Below are 19,322 nucleotides of genomic sequence, written 5' to 3'. Positions count from 1 at the left end.
ATCATATGTTGACATTCAATGAATTGATTGCAACAAATGTTTGACAATTTGTGTAAACAAAACAAAAGTATTGTCAATGAATGCAGTCTTCACTTAAACACTTAAACACATATATATTGTATACAATGTATTATAACTTGACGTCATTTATGTCCTATTTTTCATTAATTGAAAGCATTGTTCAATGGTTTACACTATAACTTAATTATTATAACAATAATTAATTTAAAATAATTATTAAACATTTAGTTAATAATATATGGAATTAAATTAATTTAATTTTGTTAATGAATTTTTGATATTAATTTATTTAACAGAAAAATAAATATATAAATTGAATAAATTGAATGAAATAATACAATGACTGTATTGTTATTGAAGTGAATAATAGTTGCGATAAAAACTCGTTTTCATTGATTGTATGAATGACTGAATGAAATCGATTTGAAATATAATATAAATATCAATAAAATTGAAGACATTATTAATAAACAAAACAATAATTATTTGTTTAATTTGTTTACAAAATATTTTGTTGTTTTTATTAATTATTGTCAAAACTGTTGACCATTTGATTGATCGCAAACAATGACCAAAACTGCTGATTTGAATCGGGAGCTCATTCTCGACGAACTATCAAGTAATGACTTATTAACCATCGATGACATTGTGATTATCATATGTTTTAATACTAACCGATAATATGTTTTGTTTGTCAGACTTCGAGAAGAAGAGGAATGGAGACATTCCGGACATTCTGAACAAGTATTTGGAAAATGTGGCACAAAATGGTGACACTGTGTATGTCTTGACATTTGTAGACATCAATTGATGTTTTATTAGTTTTATATATATTATAATAACTAAACTAATTGTTTATATCTACAGCTTTTCGTGGACTAAATTGCAGCCATTATTGAGACGAAAGTTGGAGATTGTGATGAATGAGTTTCATCAGATGTGTCCGACTGACCATTTGATGCCATTACCTAATGTCAAACCCTTTGATTTCGATGAACTTAAGAATCAGATCCTCGAATCTATCGATACCTTTGGTTCGGCGCCGTTCACTATTCAGAGGATCTGTGAATTGCTGACCAATCCATCAAAACATTACAAAAGGACCGATAAGTTTATGCGAGGGATTGAGAAAAATATTTTAGTGGTTTCAACCATTGAACCCAACTCTACCAATGGGTTTGTTATTATCTATATTTTAAACATATTTATATATTTATTATATATTATATCATTTTATACAAAGAAATGAAGAAAATGAATTTCATTCGCCATCAAGTTTTAAAAATTTATTCACAGCATTGCACTCAACTTCCTATTCAACAAATACATCACTAACCACAGCCTCCACTTCAATGTTGGTTAACGGTGTAAATGATGTTTTGTGTGACAATCAATTGAATTTAATGCAATCGTCAAACGAGTCGACTCTTCAGCCATTATCAGGTCCCGTATCGCCGACATCATTGCCATTGTCACCGAATACTACATCCCCGCCTAACCAACATTTACCTCCATTACAACAATTGGATAGCTTTACTAATGTATTTGCTTCGTCTTCACCATCTAATCCATTATCTGTAGTATCAGATCTTCATTCATATGAACAATCGTCAAGTTTATATCAACCAATGACTTCTAATGATAAATGTTTATTATCTTCAACTAATATAAAGTCTTCAGATGAATACAAAATTACTTGTAATCAGGATTTAGATTCAACGATAACAACTACAACGAGTTCTTCATTGCAAAACAATACTCTAACTGATATTAGCAATGATGTCAAATCTAATGATAATATTATACAAAATGATTCAAATCATGAAACTAATGAAACAAAAAAATTTAAACCAAATGAATCCATCGATAGTTTAAAAGTTAATGAAGAAGTGTCTCATTCAAACTCTCAAGAAGAGAACAAAGAAGTAATTAATACTAATCTCAATAATGAAATTAAATGCGACGAAAATACTACTGTAATTGAAGACAAGTTAATAAAATCAACTGATAATTCAGTGGATACTAATAATAGGACTAATATTCAAAGTAATGAAGACATTGGAAGTGAAACAATTACAGAGAGTTGTAGTAGTAGTAGTGATATATGTATACAAAGCGATGAAAATAAAACACCAGTGGATAAGGAATTAATTAACGAATCACATAGTAGTGAGACGTTTGACAATAACGACAATATCAGTGAAGAAGATACGAGTCAACCAATGGATTTCTGTGGCTCTAATAATGGTAACTCCGATCAGAATAACACCGATATAACAGACTTGAGTGATAAAAATAGCGATAATAATTCAATGGATGAAACACTGACCAGTTCTGATCTATCGGAGCCCATGGATGAAGACTAAAACATTGTTTTATTATAGTTACAGTTTTACACTTAAATTTAGAAATATTTTTATTTAAAGCTTATATACAATATATTATAAATAAATTATGAGTTTATTATATAAATAACTTTAAATTTACAAACTACTGTTTTGTGACAATTTAAATATTAGTTTTTTTAATCATAAAATAACAAGAAATCAATAATCATTTTGGTTTTGATTACAATTTTTTCAATAATTGTTTTGCTGTTATTTAGCTTCAACTTTGTATCTTAAAAAATCAAATGTAATTTTTATCAAAGGATATAATTATAAATATAAATAATGAAACAATGCAGTGAAATGTGTGTAATTTAATTAATTTTGGCGATGAATTGCAACCATCGTAATCACACGTTAATATACAGCCCTATTTACATAATATAAAAGTAAAATATCATTATTAGGATATTCCGGTAATTATATTTAGGTAGTTATTTATAATGTAAATTATACTTGAAGTGTATCATTTTCAAATCTAAAGTTTCCGCATTGGTTGTCCATATTTACCAGAGAACAGGCTCTTATCACCAACTCTTCACCAGTCGTTGCTATCAATAGATTATAGATAACAACATTTTTTAAAATTCATTTATTATTAGTTATTAATATTTTTTATTCTTATTTCTGTTTAAAATTTTGTAATAAAAATAATTATTAATATTTTTTAATAAAACTATAATATATAATATATCTTATTTTAATTTGAGTCAGTAAAGTTTAGTTATAAATATTTAGATTACCGCTATATCTATGAAAATATTATGCATTTAATTATTAAATTTTAATACATTGAAGTTATGTATACAGTATAGTATACTGTATTTATGATTATTTTTAATTTATAAATTAAAATTATATAATATATAAGATATTTAATTTAATTGGATTTATGTAAATAAAGTAAAAATATAAGTGAAATGTGTTTAAACCTGTTTTGCCGATGACTTTAACACAGAATCTCGCGGGAAATACTCCGATGTGATTCTGTTTGGGAACCTTACAGTTCTCGATATACTTAGACATTGCCGGATGAAAAGGGTCGGCACAGTATTGGTCCGATCCGTTACGGGAACTACACGTATAACAACTTATGGAAGCACCGACTGAGTCATCAAAATATCGATTATTTCAATTTTAATTCAATATTTAACATATAATTCTCATTAAATAAAATATTTATACAAACTTCTCCTAATAGCAGCAAATGATGTAATGAAAAGCATTGAAAATATAACCAAAAATAATATTATTATTAATGAGATATTCATTATTTTGAAACACAGCTTCAGATGATTTCATTCACTTTAATTAATAAAAATAATAAAATTATGATTAATATCTTTATTTAGTCTTAAAAAATAATTAAAATAGCTTTTAATAACACATTTAGCATTAATTATGTATTATAAAGCCATATTTAAATAATGTTTTAAAATTATTTAATACTGTATATTTTATTTCTACTACTGATTACATTAATTTGAATACATATATTTATAAAATTCTATTTAGATAAAGTAAAAAAATGTATTTTTAAAAATATAATCATATAATATGCTAAATACTAAACTCTTTTGTTTATAAATTATAATTTAGTTTTAAAATAATGATAGCATTGTAATACTAAATATTGATAATAATAAATATTTATTTAATGCGTTTACAAAATAAAAAATTTATATAAATTTAAATTAAATGTATTATTCTTACAATATAAATTTTTAAAGATTATTTTTATATAATGCAAATAAACATTCAATTCTCGAAAAACAAAAAATTATAATAAAGTATTTAATTAAATATAATAATTGCTAATAAAATTATATATTAAATTATATAATAATAATTTAAGTATATTATAAAATATGAAATATTGTATTTTACTTAATTTTTAAATAGTATAATAAAATAAATTATACTCAAAAAAATAAATAAATGTATTATAATAATAAAAAATTTACCTTCATTAATTATCAAATTGAAATTTTCATTGAAATGCGACACAACATAATTAATATTATAATAATAATTTAAATGACTACATGCTATTTATTATTAAATATTTGCAATCACTAAAAAATTATTTTTTTAAATATATTTAAAACCTTTTATAATCACAAATAATGAGTAATATATAGAGTATTTTATAGTACTGTGTGTTTGATTATGCCATCACTTCTAAGCACTGGTATGTATGAAACGATTATTGTATTGACTGCAGACTTAAGCTATAGGAGAGAGAGAGAGAGAGAGAGAGAGAGAGAGAGAGAGAGAGAGAGAGAGAGAGAGACTGAGACAGACATCACATCTTATAATAGAGTATTATATTGAAACGGTTTCGTGACATCGCTTTCATCGATTATCAAACAATACAAATCATAAATTTCAGAACAATTATATAAAATGTGTTTTAAGTAAATTTGTATATACAGTATAACCGATATATAAAATAAATGATTTTTATTAATTTATTAGTTATTTATAACTTTTAAATTAAACCATAACAAAAAGAGTTAATTATATGATACAAATGTTTTAATATTAAAGAAATTAACAAAAACCAAATTAACATAAATTTATTTATATTCTATACTATAATATAGTTACTATAGTATAAAATTTATATAACTTTTAAAAAACAAACTAAACCTAAACCGTATGATTAAACCTAAAATATAAGAAAATAGTTTTCGGTTAATAATTTACGGTTAAACCGAACCGAAATATATACAATTCAGTATTTAAAGGTTATTCACATTTAATGATTTAATAAGTTATTATAATTATTGTTTAGATTAAGTATTGAAATATATATTTAGTTTTGAATTATTTTTTAATTTAAAACATAAATTCTATTATATTGTGATATGTTATACACATCTTAACATTTATAACAGTAAATTGTTTTAAAGATTTGCTTAAAACTAAATTCATATCAATATTATATTATTATTAAATTTATTGATTATATGTTCACTTCTTAAATGACGGCAGAGTTGCGCAAAACAAATGGTTACTAAAAATCTGTTCTCTTTTTCCAAGTCTTACATAATTTTATATTTGTTTTAAAACTGAATTTTAGAAATTATTTTTATTGTAAACATTTAAAAACTTTTATTATTCAATATTTTACTTAATTTCTAAGTGTAAATGCAATCATTACATTATTTAAGGATATTTAAGGATACAATTTATTACTTTATTATCATAACTACAATAAAATTATATATTTATAGATATTGTATATTTGTATAAATTATTTATTTAAAAAATTAATATTTGTTATTAAATATATATTTTTATATAATTTTCTATTTTTTAATCATATAAAATCTATTAGTATTTTTGAAATGAAAATAAGTATTAATTGTCAATTTATTGTTTCATAAAAAGTTATGCCAATATTTTAAAGATTATAATTTAATTATAATTGATTCAATTGATTATAACTTATAAGTGATCATAAAAAGTAAGATTAAAGACAATAAATCCGATTAATCCACTCTTATCTCAATTATTAAAGTAAATATAATTGTTGTCATTATATAACTTTGACAAACATTTATATACAGTATATATATATTAGCATTAATAGTGATATCAATTTAATACTAATAAACGCATTACTCTATAACTTAACTATTAATTTACAAACAATTGATACTATTTTAGGTCTAAATTGATGTTAGGATAGGATATAGTGTACTGTATTTAATAATTTCAATTTAAATATTAAATACAAATTTAGGTATATATTGATTAGTTTTGCATACTATTTGTAATCAACAAAATATATGAAACATTTAATATTTAATATATAATTGATTTAATTAATGATTATTAATAGACAACTATTTGATGGATCGATATATCAAACAGTATTGAAAACAAACAGTTATTTCAATAATATATTTATTATGACTTTTAGGCCTTTAGTTCATCACAAGGACTGACTCTTATGTTTTGAAGACATAAATAATTATAAAAATAAGTATCACTTAATTGAGAGGTTTGTGTGTCTTATATGACATACAATTACTATTGAAATGTATGTCTCAAACACTAATCGATTAAAAAGGGAATCAATTGTTTGATAAATAGTAACGATATTTATGTTTGTTTAGTCAGTGATCGCCATTCACTCACTATTTAGTTAACATTAATATGTGTTTTGAAGTGATTTTTTGTCAATCAATTGAAAACACGCTTTGAATTGATTTGTAAACAATTAATAATTAGTTAGTGTTTTGAAAGTCGACTAAATGTTTGACACAACTTCTGATTGCATGTGATTTGAGTGTCATTTGTGAAGACATGACTTGTTTGCTGATCTTAAGCAACACTTTTCGGTAACACTTCTTGTATGACATTTATGGCGGCATTTGAAGTGGTCGTCAAAGTGACCATCAAATGAATGACCGATCGATGAAAAATATAAATTAATAAATAGTTTATTTAAAATTCAATACAATATTTGATATGATTTTGTAAAACGAGTCATAAGAATCACTTCCAAAGCAACCACAAGAAGATGTCTACTAAGCGAGCAATGACTTCAAACAAGACAAACGGCGACTCAATAGACAACTCGAAAACAAATCTAATAATCAATTATTTGCCGCAACAGATGACAGACCAAGACTTTCGGGTTTTGTTCGCACAAATCGGTGACATTCGGTCCGCAAAAATAATTCGCAAGAAGTCTAATGGTTACAGCTATGGCTTCGGTTTTGTTGATTATTTGCTACCCGAAGATGCCGAGCGGGCTATTAAGTCATTGAATGGCCATTTAGTTGAGCACAAGAAAATTAAAGTAGCGTTTGCCCGACCATCCAGTGATGACATAAAACAGGCCAACCTTTACATCAAGAATTTGCCCCAAAATTATAGCGATCACGACATAAGACAACTGTTCTCACCCTTCGGTAATATCATTCAGTGTCGTCTCGTTGCACATAAAGGTCTGGCCTTTGTGTTGTATGACCTCCACGACGAGGCATTGACTGCCATCGATGCCATGAATGGAAAGACACTGCCCGGTGCTGTCGCACCACTTAATGTCAAGTTTGCCAACGATAACAACCAAAAGGTATGATATATACAATATAGTTATTAGTGATTCACTATTTTTAACATTATTTTAATGAGTTATCAATTATCACAGTTTTTAATGAAATACCGCAATTGAATTTAATTATACTACTCATAAGTATTGATCAATATTTCATTGATTTATATAATATACTATAATTTTATATTAGCGTTAAATGAAACATATTTGAATAATTACCGGTACCCGTAAATATTTTTGATATCTGAAATTCATTAAAACAAAATGATATTTATGGTTGAAATTAATTATTATATTGTTATTAACTATTGTTTTATTTGACAGCAAAATAGTAAACTTTATAGCAGTTCAAGGAAGACACGCGTTTCAGGACAAGGAAGTAGTAGTGGTGGCAGTCCTTATGGGTCACAACGTAGTTACTCTTACTCACATATGCCGTATGAAGGGTACGGTTCATCCGGTCCGATGAGACACGTATCTCATAATCCTCGTGAACATCGATTCAATCCGATATCAAATAATAATTATAACTCAATGCCATACCAAAGCTATAGTGACACACAAACGCCATTAAGCTATGATTCAATGCACCCGTCAATGTCTCAGTCATACTCAATGTCTGCTCCACCGCCACCCGCAACATATGGTGCGTCGGGTACTATAAATAATGGATATAATGCTGAAAAAGGAGGTTACATATTGTTTGCATATAATATCGGTCCCGAAACAAATGAGGACAATTTGGGCGCTTTGTTCTCACATTACGGTAAAGTGGTTCGCGTTAATGTCATTAGAAAGGATTCCCGAGAAAGTAAAGGTTTCGGTTTCGTGACAATGAAGAACTATAACGACGCACTCAATGCCATCAACGCTCTCAATGGTTACAACTTTACGGGCAAACCATTGCAGGTGTCATTCAAGAAGTGATGCTTCCATTCATAAAATTATAGTTCAATTACCAATTCATCTCATCTTCAAAACATAAATCATAATTCGTTCCTTTAATTTACTATATATTACATTATTTATAACACAATTTTGATTTTCATTTTTTTTAGTTCTTAATTATATTGTTTAGGAATCTCGACATTAAATTAAGTTAACCGAGTGGTCCATCAATTGGTCATTTGGTTAACTCATAACAATTTGTATGAATTATTTATTTAAAATGTCATACAAAATGATTTCTCTAAATTACATTATATAACAATTATGCCTATCATTCCTATCGTATAATCATTTATTATTTTAGTCCTCCATTTGTCTCAATGCTTATATCCAATCAATGAATTTAATTAGTATTAAAATAAAAATAAATGAACAAATAAATTAAACTTAAACTAAATGAATTCATTATAATTTACTTAAGCCGTAATTTTGTCAATAAATATATAGATTTAAATATAGAAAATATCATTAAATGAGATGTATATTAGTTGTTGAGTAAGTTGACAACTAATATAAAAATCCCCGACAATTATCGGCTCCACAGCGACACAAAACTCGCTTCGGTTTGTCCTTTAGCTCACCCGATGAAGTGTCGATCCCCGAGTCATTACCACTGCATTCGTGATTGTCCTCACTTTCAGTTAAGCCATGAACTGTATTCAAACATAATGTAAATATAATGTAATTTTAGAGAAAGTAAATATAATGTAATTTTAGAGAAAGTAAATAAATAGTTGTTTACCACTAGTAATCTTGTAGTCAAATGTCAGTTCTTCATTACATCGGATATGTCTGACTGCAAACAGTGCAATGTGTGGCATCAATGGATCCAAATTGTTGATCCAAACACAACGTGTGTCCAAATTGGGATCACACTTTCAATTATAAATTTATAACAATTAGCTTATGATATATTTAGTAAAACACTTACTGAATGATTGACAAAATGTGATACATTTCCACATTGTGTGGCATCTAATGTGTATTTATACATTTCGTTAGTATCCTCTTCTGGAGTAAAGTCCAAATCAAAGAGATAAGTACGTCCTTCGGCGTCATATTTAGCACCTCTTCGGTCGGCTTCTTCAACGGCTATGATTTCTCCCACGTATTCCATTACATATTCCCCTCTATTAATAGGTTCGAGTGTTCGTACGCCCCAACCCTTACCATCATCAGTGCGAAAGATGGATAACTTATGCTAATAAATAAGATTTATCGGTAATTAGAAACATCTAATTAGTTCGTAAATAATAAATATTGAAAAAACCAAACCTTTCGTCCCTTTTGTACGACTCTGTTGACACAATTTTGGTCACATTTGCAATGCCTATTACACTCGTAAATAGCATTGACTTTTTGACTTCTTAAGTCTTTGAGGAAACCCTTTTCATTGTAAGCGATGTGCACCTGATTTGTTGACACACAACATGTGTCGTAACTATCATTACAATTAAAACATTGGCAATAAACAGGTGGGTCATCACTTATTTCAATGTTTTTATTTTTGGTAATACATTTGGAAATGTATGTGAATGTCGGTGGAGGCACTTCATAGTCCACATAGTTCTCCACTGTTATGGGCAGTCCTTCCTTATCACTCTTAATGATAGCGTTTACATTGTTTTGCCATTTAATTAACAATTGTTCAGTTAGTTTTCGTTTGTAAAAGAATTGAGTGAACAAATTAAAATCAGAGAAACGTTTTGTGATATTTAATGACTTTAGAAATTCATTAAACTTTTTATCGATTTCATGTACTCTTTGACCAGCCATTGGTTTTTCAACGATTTCATCGATAAAAGACAAATATTTGTCTCTTAACTCTATTCTCATAGTTCTAATGGCTGTCTTTGTGTGACTAAACGATTTGAGATTTATATCGTTAAAAATCAAAAGCATTGTCGTTAAAACATTGGTCTCAACTTTCTTCTCATAGATATCTTCGAGAATACCTTTCAGTTTATAAAACTTCTGATAGATATCTAACAAATATTTCTGTTGAGTACTATCTTTGATAAAACAAATGTGATTATATTCTTCAACTAATTTTTTACAATTTGAAAGATTGTAAATCGGTTCCCATGTGTTGTTGTCGGAGCAATAATTCTTCCATTTGACGAAATACAACGTCTGTTTGGATTCGACATCAAATTTCTTATCATAAATGGCTTCCACTTCGTAATTAACACCACTTGATGATCGTGTATACGATTCGTCGTCTTCGTCGTCATTATCTTCAAAATCAATTCCTAAAGCCATACATTCTTCTCTAATTTGTTTTGCTGATTGTAATGCCGGAACAGTTATCACATTCTCATAACACTCTTGTATTAGTTCCAACTCAAGATCTAGTGTTATCTTTTCTGATTGAATTTCAATTGTGTTGGCCATACATTCAAAGTGGTCATCACTAGTCAATGAAAATGGTTTTACGATTGATTTTGTCACCGATTTGGTTATGGGTTCGGGTATGGCTTGTGGTATGGCTTTTGGTATTGATTGAGGTATTGATTGAGGTATTGATTGTTCATCCATTGAGTCACTCGTGTCTTCAATTGTGATGACATGAGTAGTGGTAGTCGTCTGTAGTTTATTCTTCTTATTTGCCAAATTTGTCACATCTATTGTCAGTTTATTGTTTGTGTCAAAGACTAGTTTTGTTTGTCTCGATCTCGAGTTTGTTGACTTCTTCCGTCGTTTGTTTGGACATAGATTTTCATTCATTTTATCTCTAATTGTCTACAAATTCAATACAAAATCAATGATTCAAATGAAAGACAAAACAAAACACAAACACAAAGTCAATGACTGACTGACTCAGTGGTGAAAAGTGCGCCAAATCTGATTGGATGTCAATTCAAATGTGGCTCTCATTGATGAGCCAATCAAAGACTGCCACAACTTTCATGTGTTGGTTTTGACCAATCATTGTGTGACTCGAGTGATGACTGTATGTATGAACCAATGAGAGCACTGAATATTGTGGTGACGTTACCGGTGTTTGCAATGAATGTAAAAAGTAATCGAAATTTTCATTCAATTCAATGACTTTTAAATGAGATTTTGTTTTCAATTAGTTTTTATTTAATTCAAGTTTTTCTTACTTTCATTGATTTCTTCTTCATTTATCTTTGATTTGTCACCACTTTATCAATACTTATGACAATTATGAACAACTGGTCATCAATACAATGGATGACAATTGTCTACATTTGCTTTCAAATGTTACGATTGAGTGAATGTCTGCGAGAAGGCGAGTGTGAGGGTAGGTATCAATTGGACACACAATACATACGTGGATCTAATGACTTATTTATTTATTTTACCATTTAGTTTGCGTTGGAGTTATCAACAAATTGATCAATAGATTAGATAAGAATGAAAAGTCAGATCCTCTGAAGATTGAGAAAAAGTTTAAAGAGTTGTGTTTGGAATCCAAGAAGTCTGAGAACCGATTCGTTAGTTTTGCTCTTTTATTAATTACTTTATAATCAATTAATGGATTAAATTGTTTTAATTTGTTTCTACTATTTAGTGCTACTATATTGGAGGACTCGAAGAGTCGGCCACCAAAATATTGGGTGAAATGTCAAAACCATTGAGTTGGGGATTACCGGCGGATAAAGTTTGCGAAAAGTTGGTCAAAAAGGACTCTCAGATCTGTGAACTCAGATATGGTTTGTTTTTTCACTCCATAATGAATGAAAATATTTAAATATTGAAACTATTGTTTATAGAAAAGACAATAGACTTGAAATCAGTTGACTTGAAGAAACTGCGGGTTCGCGACCTCAAGAAGATCCTAAACGATTGGGACGAGACATGTGATGGATGTATAGAAAAGGCAGAGTTCATCAATAGGATAGAAGAATTGAAACCTAAATACATTCGCGAAGAACTTTGATTTTAGTGAATAACGATTAGTCAATAGGTTTTTAAATTAAATTATTTACCTTATCTTTTGTATAACAATAACACTTTCACTATTAAGGCTTTCATCACTACATTGTTTTCAAACAATATTTTATAAGTTATAATAAATTAATTTTTAGTTTATATTTATTCATGTATTTATACTGTATGAATATCTCCATTAAATTAAATAATAAATATTTATTATATAAGTTTTTGCAATAATTTATTATTTAAATAAAAAATAATGAATGTTTGAATCATTATTTCGAAAATATGGCCAAAGAGTAAATATTTTTTTTTTAAATAATCAAATAATAATAAATGTGTATCAATTAAAAAGCAGTGTTCAATGTTTTGTTTAGCAATACTAGCTTTTAAAATAATGTACAATAATTGTTATAAAAAGTATTTGAAAACAAACTTAAAATCCCAAATATAAATACAATAAATTTACCGCAAATTTTTATACTATTTTGAAATTTAGCTCAAATTTAAGATAATTTAAATTTTTTGTCAATAATTCGTAAATTTTGTTTGTCAATTAAATTCTCATTCAAAATATACTGTATATCTCAAAAATTAATACTTAGTATATAAATAAAATATTAATATAATCTATAAATAAATACTGTATAGTGTTAACAATATAAAAGTGCACTTACAATAATTTAGTTTAATTTCAACTCAATTTAATTGAATTAAAATTAACTAAAAGTAGAGATCAACATAATTGTTATTGTATAATACAGTACTACTGTATAATTACTGTATATATGGCAGCCTATTAGGAAGTTACCGGTATACTGTGCTTTTAATATACCAATAATACACAATTACAATCACAATAATCTAACTAAAATTGTAAATAGTATTAAAAATTATAGCAATTATATGATTTTTCTATTACCGGTACAGTATTTTGTCATAACTAACACCAAACTAGTTTAACTCATTGCAAACTTATAAAAAGATATTACCGTAATTTGATTTGTTTGATACAAGTATTTTGGTACTAAACAAATCTGTGTTAATTTATCACTATTGAAACATAATGACAAATATTAAATACAGTTTAGATATTGCATAACAATATTATGATACAAATAAATTAATGAAATTATTGTAATAAAATTTTTTTGCATAAAACACTAAAATACCATAGAAATAGATGATACATATAATTAAAGCACAGTATAGTTAGTGTTAATTTAATTATGATCTCTACATATTGTATATAATAAGGCTCTTAAAATTGACAATTATTTAACATTATAATTACCGTAAATACTTGAATTAGCTATTATTAGCTATATTATTGAGGATTGTCGTCAAAATAAACTTTGGTGATAACTATATCTCCAGTTGACAGAGTCTGTACCCCAGAGTCACATAATAACCTATTGTCTGACAGACTTTCATTAATCACTGATCTACTTGTTATTGAATTCAATTCAATGTTTAAGCCGTTTTGATGACAACAACAGTTACAACAGCTCTTGTTTGAGACGAGAGAATCAGATGGACTGAAGACTGTTATATTATGATTATTAAGTTCTGAGCTCGGGATCGAACAGTCCTCGTCATTGTCTGAATCCACTTCATTGTCTGAGTTTTTATCCGAATCATCGTCACTAAAGCTCATAGTATTAGTGTCCAAACTTTGACTACCATTACCCGAAACGGTATTTGCATCCATTGACTTTTTATCGATACGCTCCAGCTTTTTGGCTACTTTTTGTGAGCCCTCAATTTTGGCCCGGATTTCATCCGTCAGATCAATATATCTAAATAAATTAATTATACTGTTATTAAATGTATTTTAATTGCAATAACTTATAATCAATACCTTAATAATCTAATCTCACGATTACTTAAAACAATTTGTTTGGCTTCAGTATTGAAGAGTTTCATCTTCAAGTCTGTCACTTCCATATCAAGTTTTCGTTGTTTTTTCATATGTTTTACTTTTTCTGTGTCTATCTTAGCATAGATTGCCTCAAAATTTAATTGTTTAAGTAATGGTAAATATTGTGTATGAATTGCATTTGACATTTTGTTGTAGACATCGGGAATCAATGAATAGACATCAGATGCCGCATAAAATATCATTTCGTCGCTAAGCGGTCTATGACTCCAATATTTAGGATCTTTTCGATAGATTTTCTTCATTTGATCCTTCTTTGCATTGCAAACGTATGTATTATTACCGTATATTTCGCACAAATTGTTTAGTGATGTATATTTAGCTTTATATGCCGGACGTCCAGTATTTTGTTGTTGTATTATTGAATGCGAAACTTGAGTGTCAAAAATGTTAGCAATAGTTATCCCGTATTGACCATAAAGACAACAGCTGTCGTTTTTCACGTCATGAATCACTTTAACAATATCTTCGGATTCAAGCAATGTTTTCAAACAAGACTTCATAAGATCTGGATTTAAGAAAACGTCAAAAATACAGACTTTAGGTGTCGTTTGATGAGAAGTCATGTAAGCCAACTGAACTAAAGTGATTTGTCCTCCGGTTCCTAAGTTAATCCCTTCGCAATCAATGGCAAAATATTTGCAATTTTTGTTTATATCGTTAACAACTTCTTGTCCTTCTTTTATTTTTGTAATTATTCGTGTATTACGCATAATATTTGCCTCAATATTGGTCGACAAGTTATGGCTATTATTTGTATGATTTATATTCTTGTACTTCATCTGCGAATTGTCTGAAACTATTTTCATTATTTGTGACCGAATTCTCTGATTCATTGAACTGACTGAAGAAGCGCTGTTTATTCTTGAGGGCGAAGATATTGGTGTCGATGTATTGGAAGATTGAGTCGAAGGGTTTGATTGTAAAGAGATATTATTATTAGAATTATTAGTATTATTATTATTTAAATTAAAATTATTAATATTATTATTACTATTATTAGAAATATTATGTTTATTATTAATATTTTTGCTGTTAATATCGTTTAGTTTGTCTTTATTATTCCTCTCCGGTGTCAATGAAACAAAGTGTGATTCAACAAGAAATACCTTTGAATTCATTTTCAAGAATGTTATTAAATCATTTGAATTTTTAACACATTTGGTCCATAATTCTAGATTACAATTGTTTTTCATGTAATTAAATAGTATATCAATAGTTAATTTAGTTGAGTATTGAGGCGTCAGTCTTGTAATTTCTGTCTCCAAAAATGATATAAATTGTTGCGTCAAATATGGATCAAAAGGCACCTCTTCAGGCATTCTGGTTAATGAACCTTTAGTCTTGCCGTCGGCTTCAAGATTATCGATAACACTCTTGAGAACAACATAATCATCAGAAACGACAAAAACATCCGAATGTCGACATAGAAAGTCTTTGAATTCCCTCGAGTGCTGTCCTGAGACATGTCTTACTTCAGGCGGTGCTTGTGATCGATGTCCTAACAGACTCTTTAGAGGCACCTCTGCGTTGCCATATTGTGACAACTTCTCCCTGAAGAACTCGACGGCCTCTTTAGTATAATCTCTTTTGCCAATTAGTCCTCCATTAGTCTCTTTAACTAACGGTGTGATCGACACCTGATCGTCTTGTATACAGAAGAGAGACGGATATTCCAATAGAAACTTCTTGAGTCCCGATTGACTGCCGCCAGCTATTTGTCTCATTTCTTTCGTGAATCCTTTGGTGCCGAACTGACACGAGAGGTCATGCAGTGTCCGCGGCTGGTCTTTCAACATAAGTCGGTCCAAGAAGAACATCAAAGTCATATTCCTCACGTACTCGTAGTCGTCCATCGCTGACATAAAGACTTATTGTTTACCAAAAGTAGACAATTGTTTAATGATTAGTGCAATACAATTGTGGCACTAATTTGATGATTATATGACACTCAATATCACTAATGAAGTAACCATTCATAACAAATGGTCTTTAATTCAAATACTATCACATAATGTCTTCATTGATCAACATATTCACCATTCATTCACTTTATGATATTAATTGCATTTCATTTCATTATATAGTAATTATAATTTAAATTCAATTAAATATTTTTAATTAGAAAAATAAATAAATAAATAAAAAGTGAAAATAAAATAAAATGTTTGAGTTTTGAGATCAAAACACAACAAAACAAAGCAATGGTTTAAATGCCAAACAATTTGAATGCTTTGAATGCACTAAATATTTGGCAAAACATTTGTTAATTGAATTACTTTATTATTATTACATTTAACTACAGTATTAACGATTCATTTATTCAATATATTGACAGTAAGTATGTTTTTGTGACATAAAATACTTTAAATAATATATAAACTTTTTGCTATCAATTTAACATAAATTCAAATAAAAATTACATGTATTTTAAAAAATAAATATCACATAAAAAGTGGTGTTTTAGGTTTAAATATATCAGTCAATTCTTATATGCATTCAATAGTAAATTTTAAGCAAAACTTAATTTGGTTTACATTGTATTGCATTGCATTGCAATCACTTACTGCTTACATACCTTAGACTGCTCTATCATTTTGACTGATTATACAGTATATTACATATTGAATAACTACTTAATACTTGTTGTTTATATGACTTTATAGTTAATATTTACTAACTTATAGTATAATGATTGCCTGTTTTGACTATAAAACTATTTAATTTTATTAACACTTGTTTTTATGACAAATATTTCCTTCATTATTAAGTTGTTATAATAATAATATTATTATTATTTTCCATAAATAAATTTGTCGTTTTCATAAAGATTTTTATTTTTGAAGCTAATTCTCAACTTAAATAAGAAAACTTATGTCTGAGTCTGAGTTAAGACAAAACTATAAAAATAACAAATAAAAAAAATAAAATCAATATAAATGATAAGTATTAGTGAGAGAGTAATGACTATAATCTAGTTTTTTGAGACTTTAAACATTAAAATGTAATGTAATTCTTATCGATTTGATTATAATAACTAACAAAACAATGTATAGTTATATTCAATATATTAATAATAAAGCATTTTTGTTTATAATAAAATAGATTCAATAATTTTATTTAAGTTATAATAGTCATATTTATCATTAAATCTAAAATTTTACTTATCAATTAACATCAATTATTATCAAGTTTTCATAATAATAATTTTAAATAGTAGTTATTATTAATTAGCACATCTAATCATACATTAGAATCGACATTAATTTGTCGGTCAAATTGATTTATTTAGGTGTGGGAGATATCAAACTCTTAGCCATTAAATAAAATATTTTAACCAATAATTATAAAAACTGATTATTGTCACATAAAATGTTGAATATAACTTTTTAAAGTATACTAACAAGTAAAGTAGTTTTTGCTTTAAAGTTTACTTTTAATAAAAAAAATAATAATATAAACAATTGAACACAAACTTGAAAACTAAAAAAAATATTTGTGAGTTAAATTTAATCCTTATATGTATAATTAGCTCAATTGACATTACACTGTATTATTATTACTAATTAAATTATATAAATTATACAAATTATAAAGTATATATTGCTATAATGACAAGCAATTTCCCAAATAATTTTGACAATTGAAATAAAAATATGCATTATTTAGATTAGTTAGCATTTTTGGTTATATTTTCCTTATCATCAAAATATATATTATAAAAAAGTTATGATGTGATATAAAATTTGTATAATGAGTCAAATAATACTGTATATTATTTAAGAGTTTTTAATGGCTATTTAAAATAAATAATCTCGATTTCTCAATATTAATCTAGAATTATGAATATTAAATAAATAATAAGTATATGTTGAGTGAAACATCAATATAATAATTATTTTATTTTATTTAACATACCAGATAATTATATTAACAAACAAATATAATTTAATTTATTACACTCACTGTATATTTATGCTAATAATTTTCTAGTTTTTATTGTAATAAAAGATAAAATTTTTGATTTTTTAATTTCATTTGGCAAACTATACAAGAAATTCATTTTTGAATTTTTTCCCTAAACATAGCAATGCCTGGCATTTAATAATAATTATTGTTATGCCTAAACACGTTTAGCAATTATAATATTATTTTTTCAAACAATACAACAAACTCATGCTTTTTAATTTTTTGTATTAATTTGTTAATAAATAAATTGAAATAAATGATAAACAATTGTGTAAACATCTTTCATTAATTACATTAATCTTAAAATGAAAAAACTACAGGTGCATTTAATTGTTATATAAAATAGTAAAATATTATGAAATAGTAGTATATTTTAAATCAATTATTATTTATGTTATAATTTTTTATATAAATATATAGTTAAGTAATTAAATAAGTTTAAAAATATATAATTATAAATCATTAAAATATGAATTTTACTTAGAATTATTTAAAAATCCCAGAATATATTTTTTATGAATATATATCCCATATATTTTAAGATTATTGAAAATTAATTTAAATTATTAATCATATTTGGGATTCTTTAGTAAATGTAATATTTTGAGTACATTTTCTATGGGTTTGTATATAAATAGGTGGATAAGCCGTGTAACTGAACCCATTATGAGGTATTCTTACGGGAAGTCCTACTTCATTGATATCACCTTTCAATTGTTGTGGTGGTCTCTCATCTTTAAGTTCTGCTTCATCTTCATGTATATCATCCATTAAATGACTAGACATTGAAACAACTTCTTTACAATTTTCTGAAGTCTTTTTTAAACAATTGGATTCTTCTGGTAATTGACTGTTGCTTTCGTTGTCATTAATTTGAGATTTATTACGAATAATAAGAGAAACAATAGTAAAAACAATTGAAAGGATAATGAAAGCACTGCCGATACTCATCAATACTACTGATATTATATATGGAGTTGTATTGAGTTCTTCTCTATATTGAAACACAAACGGGTTGTCCCGATATGGAGAAGTTGGAGACACGGAGGACATGCCTATCACGATAATACCGGCCATCAGT

General features: G+C 27.0%; 5 protein-coding genes across 5 annotated transcripts; 3 read left to right on the top strand and 2 right to left on the bottom strand.

The window, feature by feature from the left end:
• Positions 1-471: 471 nt before the first annotated feature.
• On the top strand, positions 472-2,404 carry LOC128958399 (serine/threonine-protein phosphatase 4 regulatory subunit 2-B-like). The gene is made up of 4 exons (XM_054304251.1): positions 472-640; positions 720-801; positions 889-1,197; positions 1,265-2,404. The coding sequence occupies exons 1-4, from the start codon at positions 589-591 to the stop codon at positions 2,385-2,387; spliced, it is 1,566 nt and encodes a 521-aa protein (XP_054160226.1). The 5' UTR covers positions 472-588; the 3' UTR covers positions 2,388-2,404.
• Positions 2,405-2,628: 224 nt separating this feature from the next.
• On the bottom strand, positions 2,629-3,641 carry LOC128960648 (U-scoloptoxin(05)-Cw1a-like). Its single transcript, XM_054306782.1, has 5 exons — positions 3,598-3,641; positions 3,341-3,514; positions 2,865-2,959; positions 2,701-2,778; positions 2,629-2,640 (listed from the first exon to the last, which is right to left on the bottom strand). Exons 1-5 carry the CDS (start codon positions 3,632-3,634, stop codon positions 2,629-2,631), a joined length of 396 nt encoding a protein of 131 aa, XP_054162757.1. The 5' UTR covers positions 3,635-3,641.
• Positions 3,642-6,520: 2,879 nt separating this feature from the next.
• On the top strand, positions 6,521-8,573 carry LOC128958004 (ELAV-like protein 1-B). Its single transcript, XM_054303822.1, has 2 exons — positions 6,521-7,500; positions 7,807-8,573. The coding sequence occupies exons 1-2, from the start codon at positions 6,943-6,945 to the stop codon at positions 8,407-8,409; spliced, it is 1,161 nt and encodes a 386-aa protein (XP_054159797.1). The 5' UTR covers positions 6,521-6,942; the 3' UTR covers positions 8,410-8,573.
• A 167-nt stretch (positions 8,574-8,740) lies between these two features.
• On the bottom strand, positions 8,741-16,446 carry LOC128960638 (uncharacterized). Its single transcript, XM_054306770.1, has 6 exons — positions 14,195-16,446; positions 13,664-14,132; positions 9,706-11,172; positions 9,362-9,631; positions 9,173-9,305; positions 8,741-9,083 (listed from the first exon to the last, which is right to left on the bottom strand). Exons 1-6 carry the CDS (start codon positions 16,135-16,137, stop codon positions 8,938-8,940), a joined length of 4,428 nt encoding a protein of 1,475 aa, XP_054162745.1. The 5' UTR covers positions 16,138-16,446; the 3' UTR covers positions 8,741-8,937.
• Positions 11,371-12,449, top strand: LOC128960982 (mesencephalic astrocyte-derived neurotrophic factor homolog). Its single transcript, XM_054307174.1, has 4 exons — positions 11,371-11,698; positions 11,767-11,891; positions 11,969-12,110; positions 12,171-12,449. The coding sequence occupies exons 1-4, from the start codon at positions 11,593-11,595 to the stop codon at positions 12,335-12,337; spliced, it is 540 nt and encodes a 179-aa protein (XP_054163149.1). The 5' UTR covers positions 11,371-11,592; the 3' UTR covers positions 12,338-12,449.
• Positions 16,447-19,322: the final 2,876 nt, after the last annotated feature.

This window comes from Oppia nitens, unplaced genomic scaffold (genome assembly GCF_028296485.1).
Source record: "Oppia nitens isolate AA-2021 unplaced genomic scaffold, nextdenovo-longstitch-racon4-pilon3 scaffold13_pilon_pilon_pilon, whole genome shotgun sequence".
Taxonomy (NCBI): domain Eukaryota; kingdom Metazoa; phylum Arthropoda; class Arachnida; order Sarcoptiformes; family Oppiidae; genus Oppia; species Oppia nitens.
Note: the sequence above shows the minus strand (reverse complement) of the source record. Positions and strands in the feature narration are given on the sequence as shown.